General features: G+C 53.1%; 3 protein-coding genes across 3 annotated transcripts; 2 read left to right on the top strand and 1 right to left on the bottom strand.

Annotated features, from left to right (window-relative positions):
- Positions 1 to 1140: 1140 nt before the first annotated feature.
- Positions 1141 to 2142, bottom strand: Triagg1_8573 (uncharacterized protein; the record flags this gene model as incomplete). Its single annotated transcript, XM_062903434.1, has 4 exons — positions 1141 to 1349; positions 1447 to 1464; positions 1540 to 1932; positions 2118 to 2142. 4 exons carry the CDS (start codon positions 2140 to 2142, stop codon positions 1141 to 1143), a joined length of 645 nt encoding a protein of 214 aa, XP_062752383.1.
- A 910-nt stretch (positions 2143 to 3052) lies between these two features.
- Triagg1_8572 (uncharacterized protein) lies at positions 3053 to 3815 on the top strand (the record flags this gene model as incomplete). Its single annotated transcript, XM_062903433.1, has 2 exons — positions 3053 to 3100; positions 3141 to 3815. 2 exons carry the CDS (start codon positions 3053 to 3055, stop codon positions 3813 to 3815), a joined length of 723 nt encoding a protein of 240 aa, XP_062752382.1.
- A 9497-nt stretch (positions 3816 to 13312) lies between these two features.
- Positions 13313 to 13771, top strand: Triagg1_8571 (uncharacterized protein; the record flags this gene model as incomplete). The annotated part of the gene is made up of 1 exon (XM_062903432.1): positions 13313 to 13771. The coding sequence occupies one exon, from the start codon at positions 13313 to 13315 to the stop codon at positions 13769 to 13771; it is 459 nt and encodes a 152-aa protein (XP_062752381.1).
- Between the last annotated feature and the right edge of the window lie 3704 nt (positions 13772 to 17475).

Genomic DNA, 17475 nt, shown 5'->3' with positions numbered 1-17475 from the left:
CTGCTGCCGCTGCTCCCACCAACGGCGATGCTGCCATGGAGGATGAGATTATGGTATGTTCGAATCCATTCCAGCAATGAGGACGCGGCTAATCATGATACAGTAATGACGGTACTTTACATTTTTCTTATAACGGGTGTGATGGCAGGCGTTCCTGGGGACTCGTGGTTTAGATATCAATAAACGAGAAAAAAAATGAAACCGGCTCAGCACGCGCTAGGGTATAATGCGCCATTTGAAGTCGCTCGCAGAGAGATGTTGTTGTTACTATAACAGAATGTCTAGCGGTGGTGAGGAAGCTTTGGAGTAGGACACCAAATATCTGCTTTTTTTTTATTAATTTTTTACCGCTCTTTTCCTCTCACTGGATTGGAGCACGCGATCGGGTGCTGGCAAGTAGTTTACATACGAATAATATGCGATACCCGGCAATGGAAAGTGTCTTTGAGTGATCAAGTGTGAATAAAAGGAACGGTGTACTTGAGTCTGAAGCGTCTCCGTATTAGCAACCCGCCGAGTCCGGGGTGTTACTAAGTAATGAAAGAGGGGAATGGTTGCCAGCAACCCAAGTTAAGTTATCAACGTGCAGTTCAAGTATAATGAAGCCATGACGAGGAAAGCACCTTTTACTAGGTAGTGCTTAAGGATATATCGGGTGCTTGAAATATGTGCTGCCATCGCCACTTTCTTCCAGTGTCGCTCCTCTTTTCTGCTATTGCTCTTTTCTTCCTAGTATTGGCACTCATTGTCTGACATCAGTCACATTTTGAGACACTGGTTGTTGGGTAGCTGTCTTAACGTTGCTGGACAACAACCCTCTCAAACGTATGCACCTACAGGTCAAGAGTTGAATTTTCAACAAATGACAAATAATGGGAGCGGTACACTTCAACATGCAAGCTTGGGTTGATACGGACTCTACCCAAAAGCAGTTTCCAATCTTCAGAGCCCTTGACCGAGACACGAAAAAAGAAAACAAGAGATTGGAAAGGAAACCCCTCCGAAACAAAAGAGGTATTTTAGATTTAATCGATTTTTTTTACATTTAAAGATCCGTACTCCCAAGTACTTGCCGTCGGTCCCGAAAAAAATGAGGCACGCCAAGATCCGTTTCCAGTGTATCTCATTAAACGGCCCAGTTTACGCCTTTGGTGCGGCCTCACCCTCGGCCTTCTTTTCCTCGTCACCCTCAAGCCCGGGCATGTCCTCGTCTTCATCCTCGGAGTCGGAGTCGGGGACTCCGGAGCTGCTCAGGTCGGGCATGCCCTCCAGGCCCATGCCGCTCATGTCGGGCATGCCGCCAGCGCCGCCTCCCAGCTTGGAGAAGTCGATTCCGCCAAAGTCACCACCTAAGGCGCAAGAATGGTTAGCCTTTGAACGATTGCAGGGCAGAGAATAAAAAGGGCTGGTCGAGCAGAGAGCGGTGTTGAGTTTAAAGTCACGTACCCATTCCGGGCATGCCGCCTATTTCATCATGTCAGAAACGATTACCAATGTAGATGCAACCAGACACCTTGGCGCCAGTAAAGAATTACTCACCCATATCTCCAAACTTGGACATGTCGTCTTCGGCAGCCTCGTTCTGCTCATCCTCATCAACCCACTTGTCGAAGTCGGTCTTGAGGAAGTGGAGCTTCTGGGCAACCTTGAGCAACCGCGGCCAGTACTCCTCCTTGAGCTCCTTCTTCTGCAGCTTCATCTCAATGTTCTTGGCAGTGTGGTTAACACGGCTCTCAGCAGGGTCGATCTCGGCGTACAGCTCAAGCTCGACGTGGTACTTCTTCTTCAGGGTGGACGAGGTGCCGGTGAAGGTGACGCCGGTAGGCTTCAGGTCCAGCTGCAGGTCTTCTTTGGGGACGTCAGGGACGGAGATGGTCAGGTAGATGAAGTTCTTGGCAGCGTCAGCCACAGAGGAGCGCTGGGCCCAGAGAACTAGAGGTCAGAAGCAACAGCGTCAGCTTGGATTCCACCGTCAAACAAGGGCGCTGCCCTGGCAATTCTAGCAACCGGAGCAGCATCGAAGCGACGCGGTTAACTGGAAGCAATAGGGCGTGGTGGCAGGGAATGGGGAGCGTGTCCGGGGGCAGCAGACAGCGCGGCTGGGCAGATTAACACACCTTCGGGAGTCAACGTCTCGGCCATGGTGTGTGCGTGCGGGGGTTGTTGGTATTAGGAGTTGAGGGTGGTTGAAGACAAGAGAGATTGGCAAAGCCGGCGAAGGTTGGGCGCAAAAGAGCTGGTGGGTTTGGGAAAAGAGGATGCTAAAGAGAGCAAGTGAATAAGGCTGGACAGGAGCACAGCAGGTTGAGTGAAACGACTCAAGGCAGTTATGGAAAGCGTCAGAAGGCAAAAGATTTGGCGGCAGGGCTGATGAGGGGCACGATGAGGCGGTACCCCTCCCCAGCGCCGCGGCAGATGCGTACAGCAGGTACCGCGCTAACGCCTCCACTGCATTTGCCATAGCGTGTTCGCATCTGCGCCACGCCAGCTCCTTGTGCTGTTGAGCAGAGACAGCGGAATTACATGGAGCTTGTCAGCATTGGTTCAAATTCAACTCAACTCCCGGACGGTGATGAGATGGAGAGGATTCAGAGCACTGCAGTTGATCATGGCATGATGCTAACCACTCAATCCTCTGGTATCCGACCAATAATCGAATTGAATTCAGTATTCTCCCACGCATAGCATCTCCCTTTTGACTCGGTCAATTCGCATTGGCACTTTGCTGTGCTGCGATATTTCCCTTCTCGGCGACAAACTCATCAGAGCTTGCGGCGGGGTAATGCTCGGGCTGGCCTGACTCGAGCCACACTGTGGCTGAACGCCCAGCCTCAACTCCAGTGACGAGTGACGAGTCCGTCTTCCCAAGGCTGCCGTCTTGGAACCTTTCCCATCGAGATAAGAGATCCCCGTCACGACGCATATCCGGCCGCCTCGGCTCCCCCCAGCGCCGTCTTTGTGCTTCTTCCTGCGGATGAGATAGACCGCGACCTCGCGTCTTGTTCAGCATTGGGCCGCGAGCCAGCGTACGCGGCATCCTCCCGTCATCGCCATGGAGACGTTTAAATCCCTATTCGTAAAGCCGGATCCCCAGCAGCAGGTACGGCGCTTTGTTCTGCCGCAAGGCTTTTGCCATCTAGCTCGTCGACCCATGGACTTACAATGTACAACAGATGCGGAAATGCAACGCTCTGCTCCGAGCCAACGTCCGAAAACTCGATCGCGATATCGCTCAGGTCAAGCAGGTCGAGATCAAGACCAAGAACCTCATCGTACAAGCAGACAAGCGCGCTCAGCGAGATCCCACGAGGGCCAAGCAAGCGCAGAAGGAAGTCCGAGACTTTGCGCGCGAGCTGGTCCGAGCCCGGAAGACGTCGGCGCGGCTAGTCACCTCGAAAGCGCAGCTCAACTCGGTGCAGATGCAGGTCAACGAAGCCTTTGCCGTTCGTAAGATTGAGGGCTCCATCCGAGCCAGCGTCGGCATCATGAAGGACGTCAACACCCTCATCCGGTTGCCCGAGTTGTCCGGCACGATGCGAGAGCTCAGCGTCGAGCTGATGAAGGCAGGCATCATCGAGGAGATGATTGATGAATCGCTGCCCGAGGACATGGATATGCTAGGAGAAGATGAAGAGGCGGAGGGTGAGATTGAAAAGATCTTGGGCGAGGTCCTCAAGGACAAGAAGGAGCCGTCCCTCCCGGCCGCGCCCATCCCCGAGCCGGAGAAATTGGCGGCGGAGGAAGAGGAGGACGAGGAGGATGCGGAGGCAATGATGGACCAGATGAGGAATCGATTAGATGCCCTGCGCAGTTAGAGCAGGCACAAAGCCCTTTTACGTCCCGCAACTTGGATCATAGGCAGCGGTGTTTGGCGTCTGGTTTTCTGGGGTTGCTTGACAGATATACAACAAGTACATACATAGGTAATACCGCCCTGGGGGCCACTTTGCCCCGTTTTCATACACATTTCGTCTGGGCGGGCTTTGGACGAACCACCTGGCTGGAACGACATGTGACTCCTCTGTGTTGCATAATCGAGATGGCCTTGGTCCCGATTCGGTGCCCCTTGTGCCTGACGCCGTCTGGGCACGGGAGAGTCATGCAAGCCATGTTCTGCTCTGTGGATGTGCGTGTGACTGTCCCCATACGGAAGCCGGTACATACATGTACACACCGGCCAGGCAGCAGAAGCATGGACGGTCGACAGCCGGCGCACGGCCAGTGGAGTTTTACTTGGCTGTCCGTACTGGAGCAGTGACGGCTTCCAATCTGGTACTGAAAAGTGGATGCTGAGGTTGATCAATACGGATCTCGGTGAGGGAGCAGAAAGTGGCCCCTTTCCGCTTGAAGGGATACTGTGGAAACGAGAGCCACAATATCGTCCCGGTGGTGAGTAGAGAGATGATTCTCTCACCGTGTCCATGGTAGAGAGGAGATGCGACGTTCCCCATATTTTTGCATCGATTGTATCCCGGGTAGGTGAGATATCACGAGCATGTGTTTGTGAACTTTGCCAGATCAGTTGCTCCTATACCCTTTGTAAACAGGTACCCAATGCAACACATGTATACTGTTATTCACACATCAATTACTACCTACTAGGTATACATCAAAAGACAGGGACAAAAAAAAGGGTGGACGACTGCGCTGTGTCGAGAATCAAAAAAATGCGTCATCCGGAACTCGAATCCGGGCCTCAACTTTTCAATAGTCAAATGGAAGAGTTGAATCCTAACCCCTAGACCAATGACGCCTTTTGTTTCCAATTGGGAAAAGCCACTTCAATTAATGACTAAGAAGAGCTCCCCCTTTTTTTTGCCCTCTCCTCCCCGCATATTCTTCCCTTCAAGGTTCCCTCGATGTAATCCGTTGCCTTGGGCCAAAACCCCGAAGAATCTCCTACTCCTGCGCGTAATCATCCGGATTCTCCTCACCGGTTTCCCCGGGCCTGCTTCCGCGGCGGCGCAAAAAAAAAAAAAAAGAACCCAAGTCCTCGGGCCAACTGCGGGGCCCTCACTTTAAAAGCACCGGGGGAGGGGACCCGTGTTATTTGCAAGGCCAATTTAGGAATCCATACCCAGGGACCCAACAACAGAGAGTGAAGACGCCAAAAAAAAAGGTCCTCGGTGAGAAGAAACAGCGCCGAACCTTTTTTTTCTCGCTCGCGGGACCCAGAAACACGGGACCGTAAAATAGAGGGTGTGTATCGAAAGAAAAACCCCTGGAAGGGCCGAGCTTTTGGGAGAGAGAGAAAATCTTGGGCTGGGCTACCTTGTTTGACATCTCGGTTTTATTTTTTCTTGGGACGATTCTTGAAAATAGCCTCATCCAATTTCCCCGTCAGTTCGCCTCTTTTCTTCCCAAGAAGCCGGTTTCATGGCTGGTTAACGCCGTCGCTCCGTACAGCTGGGACATTTTCAGCCTCTCCTGCACGACATGTCAGTTTTTTTTACTTCAGTGGTAAAAGGAAGAGAAAAGATGAGTTGTCATATGAGGCAGCTTTTTGGTCGGCGATGCTAAAAGACTACCAACTACCGTAAACGGGGTGCTCGTAAAGAGAAAAAAGAAAAAAAGCAAAGCAAAAGTCAGCTATCACAAAAGACTAACACCACCGGGACACGATCCGGAAGGCTAGGCGGCTTTTCCCAGATGCTACATGCAAGGGGCCGGCCGCGACTCGCGACGTTCCATGGCATTGGGAACTAACAAGACCGGAACCGTCCCCTAGGCAGAAAAAAGCAAAGCAAAATAAGGGACCCTGTGCTCCAAAAAGGCGTTCGTCCATCTCTTGCTCATGCCTAAAGCGGCAAAGAAAACGATCCATGTCCGTGAATTTGTCTTTTGGGGAAGAAAAAAAAAAGGCAGGGGGAGCTCGCGCGGGCCGGGGAAGCGCTCCCGAGAAATTTGAACGGAGACCCAGAACGCTACGCCGAATGCGCCGCACGTGGGAGCGCCGGGCATACCAACGACGGGGATTACCTAAGGTAGCATTTTGCAAGGGACCCAAAGCCACACCTTGCTTTTTTTGCTCTCTGCCCTGGGTTTCATTGTCTGTGTGTGGCTTTGGGGTAAAACCGGGCTGTCAAATTTCCTGGGGGAAAAGAGATGAATAAGCTAGGGGCGTGCCGCTCTCTAGCCACGGCCATGGTAGCATTGCCCAAGTTTCTTTCGAAACCGGCTAGGAACAGCCTTCATTACTCATTTACTCGGGACTTGAGTCGTAGCGTCCAAGCAGCAATCACACCCCCTCCCCCCTCGCTCTTCTTCTTCTTCTTCTTCTCTCCCCCCCCTTCCCCTTCATTTTGACGCCATTTTGCTTCCTTCATCTTAGTATACCCGAGCGAAACCCGAGCTTGGGCTCCCAATTCCCAAGAAGCCGGAGACGTCTCATTTACCGGCCTCGGGGAACAGAGGAAACAGACCAAGATGGCGGTCCGCGCCAACCCTTCTCTCTCTCTCTCTGCGTGTGTCTCTCATGGCTCTTGATTACTAGGGCGAGCGGATGTCAAGGGACCAAATTTCGGTGCCTAGCCGTCGTCGGCTTGCTGGAACCCTTTACCCGCGGGACAGCCGAGATCTCTTGCTCGTGAGCGTGTGCACCAAGGGCATTCCTTTGCCTTGGGATTTTGACAGCCCATCACCGTTTAACCGTTCAAGATTGACCGAGGCTTTCGGTTCTCTGGTGACGCAATGAGCCACGCGGTGGGAATGGCGTTGGCAAAACAAGGAAAAACGGGTTGTTCGGCGTTGCGAAGCTCCGCAAGTTTTCTGCGAAAACCTCACATCAGCCGCGACAAAAAGAAAAGAAGCCATCATGGCGAGCACCGAGCACCAAGAAAGTCCCAGACGCCACTGAACCAGGGCTTTGAAACTCGAGCCAAAAAGGATACGGACGTAGTTGATACCGTGGTTTTTTCCTCTCGGTTTCTCGCCGGATTCGGTGTGGTCGTGGCGCCTTTCTTTCTCCCGCCCACGGCGAGAGAGCCTGCCATTTAGCCGTGAAGAGGTTGTGTTGTGTCAAGGCATCAAAGCCGAACTTGGTTGCCGACTGGACGGGAAATTTGGTTCCACTCTTTAGAATGTTCCAAAGTTCCGCAGAATGTTTCCATGAGACGGACCGGCTGTCGCTGCCATGACTCCGGACAACTCTCCATGTGCTAGTAGCTGACAGCTTTAGCTATAACCTCTCGGTGGAGTCCAAGGAAACGGACCGTAGTGTCTATGTAACAACGAACTAGTGTCCGTCCTGGCGATTCATACACATTTCCTAGGGGACCAAGGGTCTTCTTCACCTTTGTTCCCCGCCCGCCAAAGCAAAACAGCAGAAAAAGAGCCCACACAACGATGGAGTCGCATGTGTGTCGCTGATCCCCCCCCCATCTCCGGAAGATGAAAATCCCACCTCAAAGTGGACTGGGTTGGTGCCCGAAATCTGTTGGAAATCGGGCCCCACGAAAGGACATGCACGTGAAAAAGCAGCGCAATGTTCACCCGATCGAGTTGATATGAGCAATCGATTGGCATCCCAGTATACCAAGAAGCAAGCTTCTCCGTGGTCAAAAGAAGCCCGCAAAGACAGAATCGTATGGTTAAACCAGCTTTTCCCGGGAAAATAGGAATCCCTTCCATCTCGGTTGTCGCTGATGAAAAGACAAAATAAAGTCCAATAGTACATGGGTAATCAATGGATATGGAATAGTATGTGGCTTACAAGTATGTGGTACGGAGAAATTCCTTCCGTGGAGGGGAGCGTGAGAGAGGTGAGAGCCAGCAAAGAAAAATTTTCGCCGTTTCTTCCTCCGTTTTACGGAGTTCCCTTCTGGGTTAACCTTGGCTAAAGCAGTCGAGTGCTAGACTTGGAAACGGCAGCTGTCATGCCGTTGGTTTGGTTTGGGTTAGACTCCCGGGGAATAAACAAAGAGAGAGAGAGTGAGAGATCAAGACATGGATGCTCTAGTTTTAGCATACCCTTTAATCCTTCACCGGGGCACGGTATCGAGGCTTCCGCTGCATGGGAGCAGCAGCAAGGATGGTCATCAGCACCCTGGACCCAACCCATAAGATTGCACTGATCTGAAACGACAAAGCACCGAAGAATCTTTGGAACACTGGCCTTGACGGGGGGAGTTCTTGGGTCCGCGGGAGTGGAGAGCCGGGAATACCGCCTCCAAGGGTCCAAGCCAGCCAGCCAGCCAGCCAAAAAAAAAAAAGCAAAGAAAGAGATGGCGAAGGCAGCAAAAAAAGGAGCCTAGGGATCCGGGCCGGCCCTGGCCAGTGGAGAAACTCTCTGTTCTGCTCGACGATTTCCCGCGTGCTAAGTAATTTAAGCTACTGGGTATGTCAAAGCCTGTGCTGTTCCATCAAAAAAAAAAAAAAAAAAGACCCGTGCTCCCTTTTCCCTTCAGGCTGGAAGGGCCGTTTAGGCGACGGAAGCGGTAGAAGCTCGAGTCGGCGGTTTTGGAGTCGCGCTCATGCGGTGTGCACTCTACTCTATCGTGCTCTAGTTTGTTTTCTTGGGGGCCCGGTGTGTCTGTCGCGTATGTCAGAGGTGCATCTTGCAGGAGCGGTCAGAGCCTGTGCGTATCGCTGAGATGTACGGCGTGCGTGATGCATGCTGCAAGATGCAGTTTAGACTCCATCTGATAGATAACGACTGGACTTGACCGCACGCAAGTCAGTCAGGATCCATGCACTCTCTATGCACGCCCCGTCCACCCAAGAGATATGGATATGGGCGACAAGCGAGATGCCGAGAGCCCACTCTATGCACGGCCAGCATGGCAGACTGGGGGGAGAGGGGAAAAGGAAAAATTTTCTGTAAGTCGTGGGAAAGGAGGAAATTTCTGTTGATATTGTACTTTTTCTTTTCTTTTCTCTTTTTCCCGTGCTCTCTCACCTTGGTCCCCCCACCGGTGGTGATGCGCGCGGGTTTCCGTGCCCTAGTCATCCTCGGCTCTGGGAATGTCCCGGGCGGCGATGTTAAACAAGAAGCTTGGCAAGGGATCTACACGCCAGGCCTTACGGGTAATATTGGGAATCACGTACAAGCGTGTGTACTCAAACGGGCAAGCATGAGTAATACTGCGATAAGATTTGGAAATCAATCTTGTGCTGTGCTGCGTTGTAATTTCCACGTTATTTGCAATCCGGCGGTCAGGCCGCCTTGTGTCATGTCGTGACTCCAAAAGCAGGTTGTGTGAGCCTCGGCCGGTGTGACTGCGACTGACGTCAGAGAAGCTCTTTGGAATACTCGAGACTCGACCGGCTGTGGAGGGTGCCCGACGGCAGCTACGGAATAAGATTGCATGAGTACGTGCATTCGCTGACCAAGTGGATGGTAGCCGCGATATCGTGTACATGTAATTCCCTTTGGGTGGCAGCCCAGGAGCCAGATTCGGTATTTCGTGCTCCAGACATAGGGTAGCACGTGTACCCCCGTACTGTACCAAAGTACGACTCCTCGAGGCGTATCCTGATACACCACGCTGACTGGAGGCAATAGGTATGCCTGGATAATGCAGGCATGCTACGTAGCACGGGGGTCCGCCATGCCGGGATGCCAGATTAATGAATCTGACTGTGGAAAAAATCTGGGTGCCGAGGCGGCGGCATTCCAGCCCGATAAGCAGATAGATAATGTAATGGGGTCGGCGTGGCCATCGGACTGTACGGTTGCACTCATGTCCAGTAGGATCACGACAGCCTTGCGAACATGATGCGAGTATGTAAGCCGTCCCCCCGGAATCCCGAAAAATTGTAATAATAGAAAGGATGCTTGTCCAGGTAATAGAGGCCATGTCAGGCTCTGGCTCTCGGGGGGCGTGTCTGACTGGCGAAGCTCGCTCGGTGCTGTCATCGCACAGCCATGGCATGGGCATGGGCATGGCGAGATGGCCCCCATCCAGAAATAGCAGTGGCCGTTTTCGATGATTTCCCGGAACCACGGCCATGACTGACGACCAGTCTGCCTGGCCTGGCCTCACGACGATGAGGGGGAAATGGCGGTGCACGAGAAAACAACACCAAACGACTGGCCTGACTCGTGAGGGGAAACGGCCAGCTGGCGGCTCTCCCCTCGCAGCACGGTGAGCTGTCCAGGCGCCAGCGGCCAGAAGATACCCCCAAAGTTGTCGTGGACACGCATTACCGCAAACCCACTGCCTTAGTAGCAGGCAACACGTCCCCCAGCACTACCGGGGGGCCGGGGGAGACGATGGGAGGGTGCCGCCCAGGTAGCACCACAGTTGGTATTTGGAAGTGGAAGTGCCTTATCATGTATGGGTTCCCATTGCGATCAGAGGACCACGATCAGGCTGCGACACAGGTCCTGACCGCCTGGCCGGCCGCGCCCAATGGCATGGCGCAGACGCAGCTTGGTGGGCGGGCAGCCACAGCAAAGGGCGGCATGACTGGCGACAAACTGTCGAGCTGGCGACGTTAGCGACCTGCCGGTTGGAGGAGGCGGCAGGACTTGGACTCCGTATCGCCGTCATGGTACATGCGACGAACTGTGCCTCTGTGCTCAAGCTGCGTTTCGTTTACGAGCGAGAGACGAGGAAGCAAGCAGCAGTTGGGCTAACATGTGGCCGACGACGTATCGAAGGGGGAGTGTCGGCCCGCTTCGAGTCCACGTATCGTATCGTCCATATCGTACCAAGCACCGTCCACCCCCAGACAAGTGGCGCTGAGTGCGCTGTTCTGCTCTGGCTGCTCCCCCCTCAACTCGGGCCCAAGAGCCCTTGCGTGGCACTTTGCTCGCTCAGTCAGCATTCAGATTCAGGCTGTTTTGCCCAACCAGTGCCTGGTGCTCGAGCACGGGTTGTGCCGCCTCCGTTAGTTTATCGCGGCCACTCTTCCATTCTCCGCGCCGCCTGGGGGATGATGCCACCCATCCAGTATTACTCCGTAATGTTTATTGTGTGCTCACGATGATTCTTATTCTCCGTCGCGGCCCGTTTTCTATTTCATCTCACCTACCTTGCCTGGACGGTAATCATGGCATCCTCCTTCTGTAACGAGAGCCTGCCTGTCCGTTTTGGGTATGTGACCTCTTGCGTTTGCTTCTTACCGTTCGGTCTCCTCCTGTCATGGTTGCTTTTCGGCTGGTTGCTTGGCTAAGCGCTACTTTGGTACAAGTATTAAACATTTCAAATTTTTGTCTTGTTGCTAGATGGGATGGTTACGAGCTGCCGTTTGTCTGAGTCCACAAGCAGGAGGTAGAGGGATTAGTGCGACGATGCTAGGTACTGCGAGTCGTAGTAGTAGTATGACCAACATTAAATCTCAAATGTATCAACAAAGTGCCCATGTACAGTACAGTAGTGGCCGGCGGAAGTGCCATCCGCCGACGACGGCTCAAAACGAGATGTGCCCTTTTTCCGATCTATCAGATTGCTAGCATCCCTTCTCAAGGAGACGAGGGAGCAGGAAAAAAAGCAAGCTCGCGACCGACGAGAGACACCCAGCGATTGCTCGATTCCGATTCCCCCAGACCGAGACAAGGTGGCAGATCCAGCAAAACGGAATGCCGGGGAAGGCCATCCGTCGGGAAAACTGGCGCTGGCTTCGTTGTCGCAGACAGCTCCAGGGCCTCCCTGCTGGCTGACCGACCGGAAAGCTGGGGCGGTGTGCCCCGGTGCCCAACAGCGGGTTTTTTTTTGGCGACTAGGGAGGACACGAAGGCACTTTGCATGGGTGAAGGGTGAAGGGAGTACGAGTAGGTAATTGGGAAAGCTGGGGGGGGGGAGCGCCAGAGACATGGGGGGAAATTGGCGATACCAGCGCGGGAGGGCAATGAGATGCGCCGCCGTTGACACTGACAGGCCAAGATTTGATGCAACCTAGCACGACTACGAGTACCAGCGAGGGCGAGGGCGAGCGAGAGCCAGAGCACGCCCCGTCCGAGCGAGCACCGGCAGTGTGGACGGGGTTTCTTCTTTGCGAGGGGCCCCCTCGAGCTGCTTTTTGCGACTCGGACGGCGCTCGGTCCTCCTCCAACTGCTAGCAAGAGAACGAGCGCGGTGCTTCCCCGGACCGCCCAGAGACAAGCGTGTCATCTTGGGGTGAACGGTTGAATTGCTTGTTGCCGCCGCACCGGGTTGGGTTGGGATGGGATGGGCCAAGCCAGGTTCCGTGACTGTGATTGTGACTGTGACACTGACACTGACACTGACACCGACGCTGATTTTTTTGGCTGGCTGAGGATGGATGCGCGATGAGGAAGAGGATACGGATGGGATGCAAGAGGATACGGATGGGATGCAAGAGGATACGGGAATTCCTCCGCGCTGATACCTGGATGACACAGAGCGTGCGGCGCTGATACACAAACATCACGATACGATACGGCCAGCACAGCGCAGCGCAGCGCACGCAACAGCTACAGCTACAGCTCGCCGCTTGTCGCAACGCAAGGGTCCAATCAGACCGCTGGGCGTGGCGGTCAAAAACCGAGTTGCGGAACACCGCCATTTGCGTGTCACCTCTGCCTCTGTGCGTTGTGTGCGACGGTCTGTCCCTCTCCGTTAGTAGGGCTGGCGGTTTTTGCTGTGCTGTGTCCGTGTCCATCCATGCTCATGCTCCATGTCTTCCAGCCCAGCGGCGTGGCGTGGGGGGGTGCGAAATCCCCCCCAAGCTTCAACTGAATGAATGTTGCACCCAGTCCAAGTCCCAGGCAGGGGAGGGGGGTGGGCGGAACCGGCTTGCTGCAACCTCTTTGCTTTTTTATTTTTTGATAACCCCCAGCCCGGCAAAGCAATGACAATGGCTCCCTTGCACCAAAACACGCCCCCCCCTTCAAACGGCGCCCCCCATCCCAGTCCCCCATTCCCCCCTTCTGCCCCAGCGCCGAGCGGCTCTCCCAGATGATTCACACATGTGCCGCCCACGATGAGTCGATATAAGTGCCTCTGCTCCCTCCAGGCTCCAGAGCTTCGGTCTGCATAGTCCGCCATCACAAACATCACTTGTTTGCCAACATATACAAACACTTGCATCCTCTACTCTTCATCCTCTCTACTCTACTCTACTCTACTCTTCTGCTCAGCAGTCAGCAAACAAACAATCCTCCATCCATCCATTCATCCAACGGCTCTGACGGAAAATCCTCGTTGCATCCACACCACCCCACGGTTACGCCCGAAAGCACACACACACACACTACACACAATAGCAATCAACAGAAGCCGAGCAAACTCCACCAAGCCGTTCTTATCAATACATATAACCCATCTCAACCCCAGATTTCTGGAACAATACTCCATCTCACCCATCTCTCTCACACACACATCACACACAACCAAACACATTCACAATGTTCGGTTCATACAGCTCATACAGCTCCGTGAGCACCATGTCTACCGCCATCGATATCAGCCCCTCCAACCTTCGAACTCGCGATGCCTCGTGCGCCTTTCCCTCCTGGCCCAGGCGAGAGTCTCTCTCCGAGTTCGACCGCGAGGAGCGAGCCACTTCTTTCCTCTCCGACGACGACCTCCTCCTGTCGGACCCCTTCGACAGCGACAGCCACAGCATCGCCAGCTCCAGCGCCTCGTCCTCTCCCATCATGATGATGCAGTCTCCTCCCCGCCTGACTGACGCCGAGGTCCTGGAGATGCAGCGAGAGAAGCTTGCTCTGCAGCGCGAGTGCATGCGCCAGATCATGCTCGAGAAGGAGCGCCGCAAGCAGGCCTCCAAGAAGAAGAGCCGCTCTGCTTCCGCCAAGAAGAGCCCCAAGTCCAAGCTTGCCTCCATGACTCCCATTTCCGAGTAAAAACGAAAACATCTACCGTTTACTCTGCGGGGTCATGCGCTGGCGCAACAAAGGCTCTTTTCTTCCTTCTCACTACTTTCGGCTTTCTACGAAAAGCCTCTAATAGACAACACGACGATTACGACTTTTCTTCTTCATTCTACTCTTACTCTTACTACTACGACTCAGACCCGGCTGCGGTCTAAGCACAGCCACCCACACCAAGTGCGCTATCAATAGGAATTGATTTGCGGCGCTTTCATGGGGAAAATCGGGATGCCGACGGGAGAGCCACGGTCCGACCTGGATCTGACTCATCCTCCCGCCCACCACCGAGGCAATTCCCTCTACTTCTACCTGATACTACCGCGGCCAGATCGGCTAAACTGGGTCAGCCCCAACACGGCTTCTTCCATTTCTCTTCACAAGCCATTGCATTGCATTGCAACTTGGACCTTCACTTGATACCCGGATCATTTTCATATCCAGCCCCCCTCTTGTTTTAGGGGATCGTCGCAACGACAACCTTGTTTCCTTTCTCGTTTTTACCACTACTTAATTCTTACGACGGCATTATCGGAGTTCATTTGTTTTCTTCTTCGGGCTTTTTTGGGTTTTAGCGAACAATCATAGCGGGCATTGGCCAATGGGAATTTCAGGATACCCTCTTCCACAAGGATGAGCGACGGGACATTGGGACACATTACTTTAGATACATACTTTGGCGTTGGGAAAGCCGTCCGCTACGATCGGACTTGGCACACATTGGGAAACATTTCTAGCATAGCAACTGTTTAGATAGCTTCGTTCTTACAAGATACCCCCTTATTACCAATACTAGTTTCTTGTCCACACACAATACCTCTTCTCCGCCTTTGCCATTCATTGTATTGCCATGTGTTCTAGCCGTCATTAAGTGAGCGCCACGGCGTAGCAGAAACGCCCATTTTCCGATTGACCGCATCAAGATGCCCTTTCGGGGACGGTCGGCAATGGGAGAGCTTGCTGCCACCGGCTCTCCCATCCCAGCCCAGCCCAGCCCAGCCCAGCCCAGCCGCACCGTTCCATTCAGCTCTGGGGCTGGCACACTAACTATTACGAGCACCATCCATTACTCACTAGCAATCCATCCCTCAGCGCCGCTCTTTTCGCGCATAAAACGGTGCGCTGGACAAGAGAAAAAGTCGGTGACGGTCTGCCACGCACGCACAAGACACACAAGGCGCCGCCACAGAGCATGGTGAGGCTTGCGGGCGGATCACACTGGGGGTGTGGTTTTTTCTTTGCTCTTTGCTCTTTGCTCACCGACCCAATGCAGTGCGACTCGGTGGCGCCGGGGCTTTCGCATTTACGTGCCCTATTCGCTGCGCGTTTGTTGTTATTGTCACATGGGAGAGGAGGGGAGGGGGGTGTGTGTGATTGTGATTTGAGGGCTTGTTTGAAGCACGAGTTCGCGAATAGAAAAAGTATAATGAGACAACAAGAAGGAACAAGACTTGGGGCGCGCGGGCGTGACTGGGGGAAGGGTTTGGATTGGGTGCGCGCGCGTGAATCATGACTTGGGAATTAACTTGTTTTTTTTTCTTTTTACTTGGGTGCGGAGTAGGTGCAGTGGTATAATTGATAGTTGGATTTTGTCGCAGAGGGCGAAATGTAACGAGCGGTGGTGGTTGGATCGCTACGAGGTATGCTTTTTGGACGGGCTGAGAAAACGGCAAACTAGTGGTTGATGGGTTTTCACTATAACTGTAATCTACGTGTATGCAGGGCGTCAGTGTCTCGAACCTCAGTTTTCACATCCATCTCATTAATTTTGCTTTTTATTTTGCTTTTTGCTTGTTGGGATGTTTATGATGTGGCAGAAAAAAAAATAGATTAACTGCCCAACATCCATTCCTTTTGCTTTACGTTTCCCCCCCTTGATAAGTCTATTTCATGTAGGGCGGCCAGTAAATGAAAACAAAAAAAAAAAAAGTGATAACAACCACCAAACGTGCAGATGGGTTGCATGTCTAATGTACGATGTACATGTAGGCACGATTTCGCGATCGATCGGAGGGGGGGCCTCGGACATGAATGGCCGGCACGGCAAATTGCGTGCGGCTGCACTCTTTGCTGTGATTTGACGTGGCCATGTAGGTATTCCGCTGTGTGTGCTCCTTGTTCTCCCTCTGCTTTATCTTTTCATCTTTTTTCTTTCCCTTGCATGCAGCGGCCCATTCAATCCTTGTCGGCATGTTCACCGAGTGCATGAGCCAAGCTGGCATACATATGTGCGTTACAGCTGATAATGTCGGTGTACGAACATACATACATGCAAACCCGGCGCGCCAGCTGGGAACGGGAACGGGAACTTGCGCGACCATAAGCTACTAGAGGTAGGTAGCTGGCTTATCATCTTGCCTCTCTGTCTCTCTTGTCTCTCATTGCTGCGCTCTTTATTTCTCCGTTGAGACAGGTTTGGGGGGAGTGATAAGCTGGGCTGGGTCGATCATAGTCAGGCTTACTCATTCGTTTATTTGTGTGTGTGTTGCAACCAACTTTACGGATATTACGCGCGATAAAACACGGGCTTCGGGGATGTGCCACACCGGTGATTTTGGGTGCTGGTGAGCTTGCATGATCCTCCTGCTTGGAGGGTGTGTCTGGGCTGCATATGCAGGGTTGGCGAGAATCCTGTGCTCTCGTTTTTGCATTTTTTTCTCTCTTTTCTTTCTTTTTCGTGGGTTCGGATTGGAGAGGGGGTGTCGTTACTTTTGCAATAATACACTTTTCTTTTTCTTTTTTCCCTTCCGGATCTTCTCCCCGGCTGTTCAAGTTCCTCTTGCTTTTTTCACTTACCAGCCCGTGTCTTGGTCGCCTTCCAAGCAAGGTTACGGTACGGGCCTCGCTGTGGGCCAAGATAATCCGTACGGGAGAAGCGCCGGCTGACCCCGACATGGCGTTTCCTTTCTTCTCGTTTCCGTCTCGTCTCGTCTCGTCTCGTCTTTGATAGCAACGTTGTACTTCTCCATCGGGGAGGGAATCTTTGCTAGTCTACCCTCCTCTTCTCTCTTTCTTAGCTGAGCCACCTTCGCCCTCGGGAAAATCCTCTGTCCACACAGTCACAACACGTGAATATTAAAAAGGTCCCATCCGTCAGCAATTCTTCCTGAGCGCTTTCGCCCCCTCCTCTTTCGCCCCGCCCTATCACAGCCCGATCCTCTTGGCTTAGAAGGGAGTGTCAAAGAAGGGAACTTGCTGGGGTTTGCGGTGGATTTGGCCAATGAGTCTGTCGAGACGCCGTACTGCCACCTTATTCGTCGCGGACATGTCGTCCAATTGCATGCATGCTGCACTCCCATTGGCCATAAATACTGGACCACGTGAACGCCGATTCACTGCCTTTCTGGCGTATCGTTTGCGTTGTAGAGCATCTTTTCTTTTTTTAAACCACGCAAAGTCAGAAACGCCCATTGCCAATACAATCGCTCATTGCTCGTTGCGGCGTCGTAATCCGTGACGCGGAATGGATTCGAAATGGCCGCGTTAAGCGAAAGGGAAAGGGACAAAGCCAGCTTTCCCCATATCATCTGATTGCTTGAGGCGCCTTTCAAATCTCCAGTTCTAATTATACGCCCTTGTGTGATGCGCGTGTGAATGGGATGTGATTGGGAACTGGGCGGGCGGCAACCATTTCCCTCCTCAACAGGAAGGCCATGCCCTTTCTCTCTCTCCCCCCCCCC

This window comes from Trichoderma aggressivum (assembly GCF_033847375.1).
Source record: "Trichoderma aggressivum f. europaeum strain CBS 100526 chromosome Unknown scaffold_043, whole genome shotgun sequence".
Classification (NCBI taxonomy): Eukaryota; Fungi; Ascomycota; class Sordariomycetes; order Hypocreales; family Hypocreaceae; genus Trichoderma; species Trichoderma aggressivum.
The sequence above is the reverse complement of the archived record's forward strand: the minus strand, read 5'-3'. Positions and strand labels throughout refer to the sequence as shown.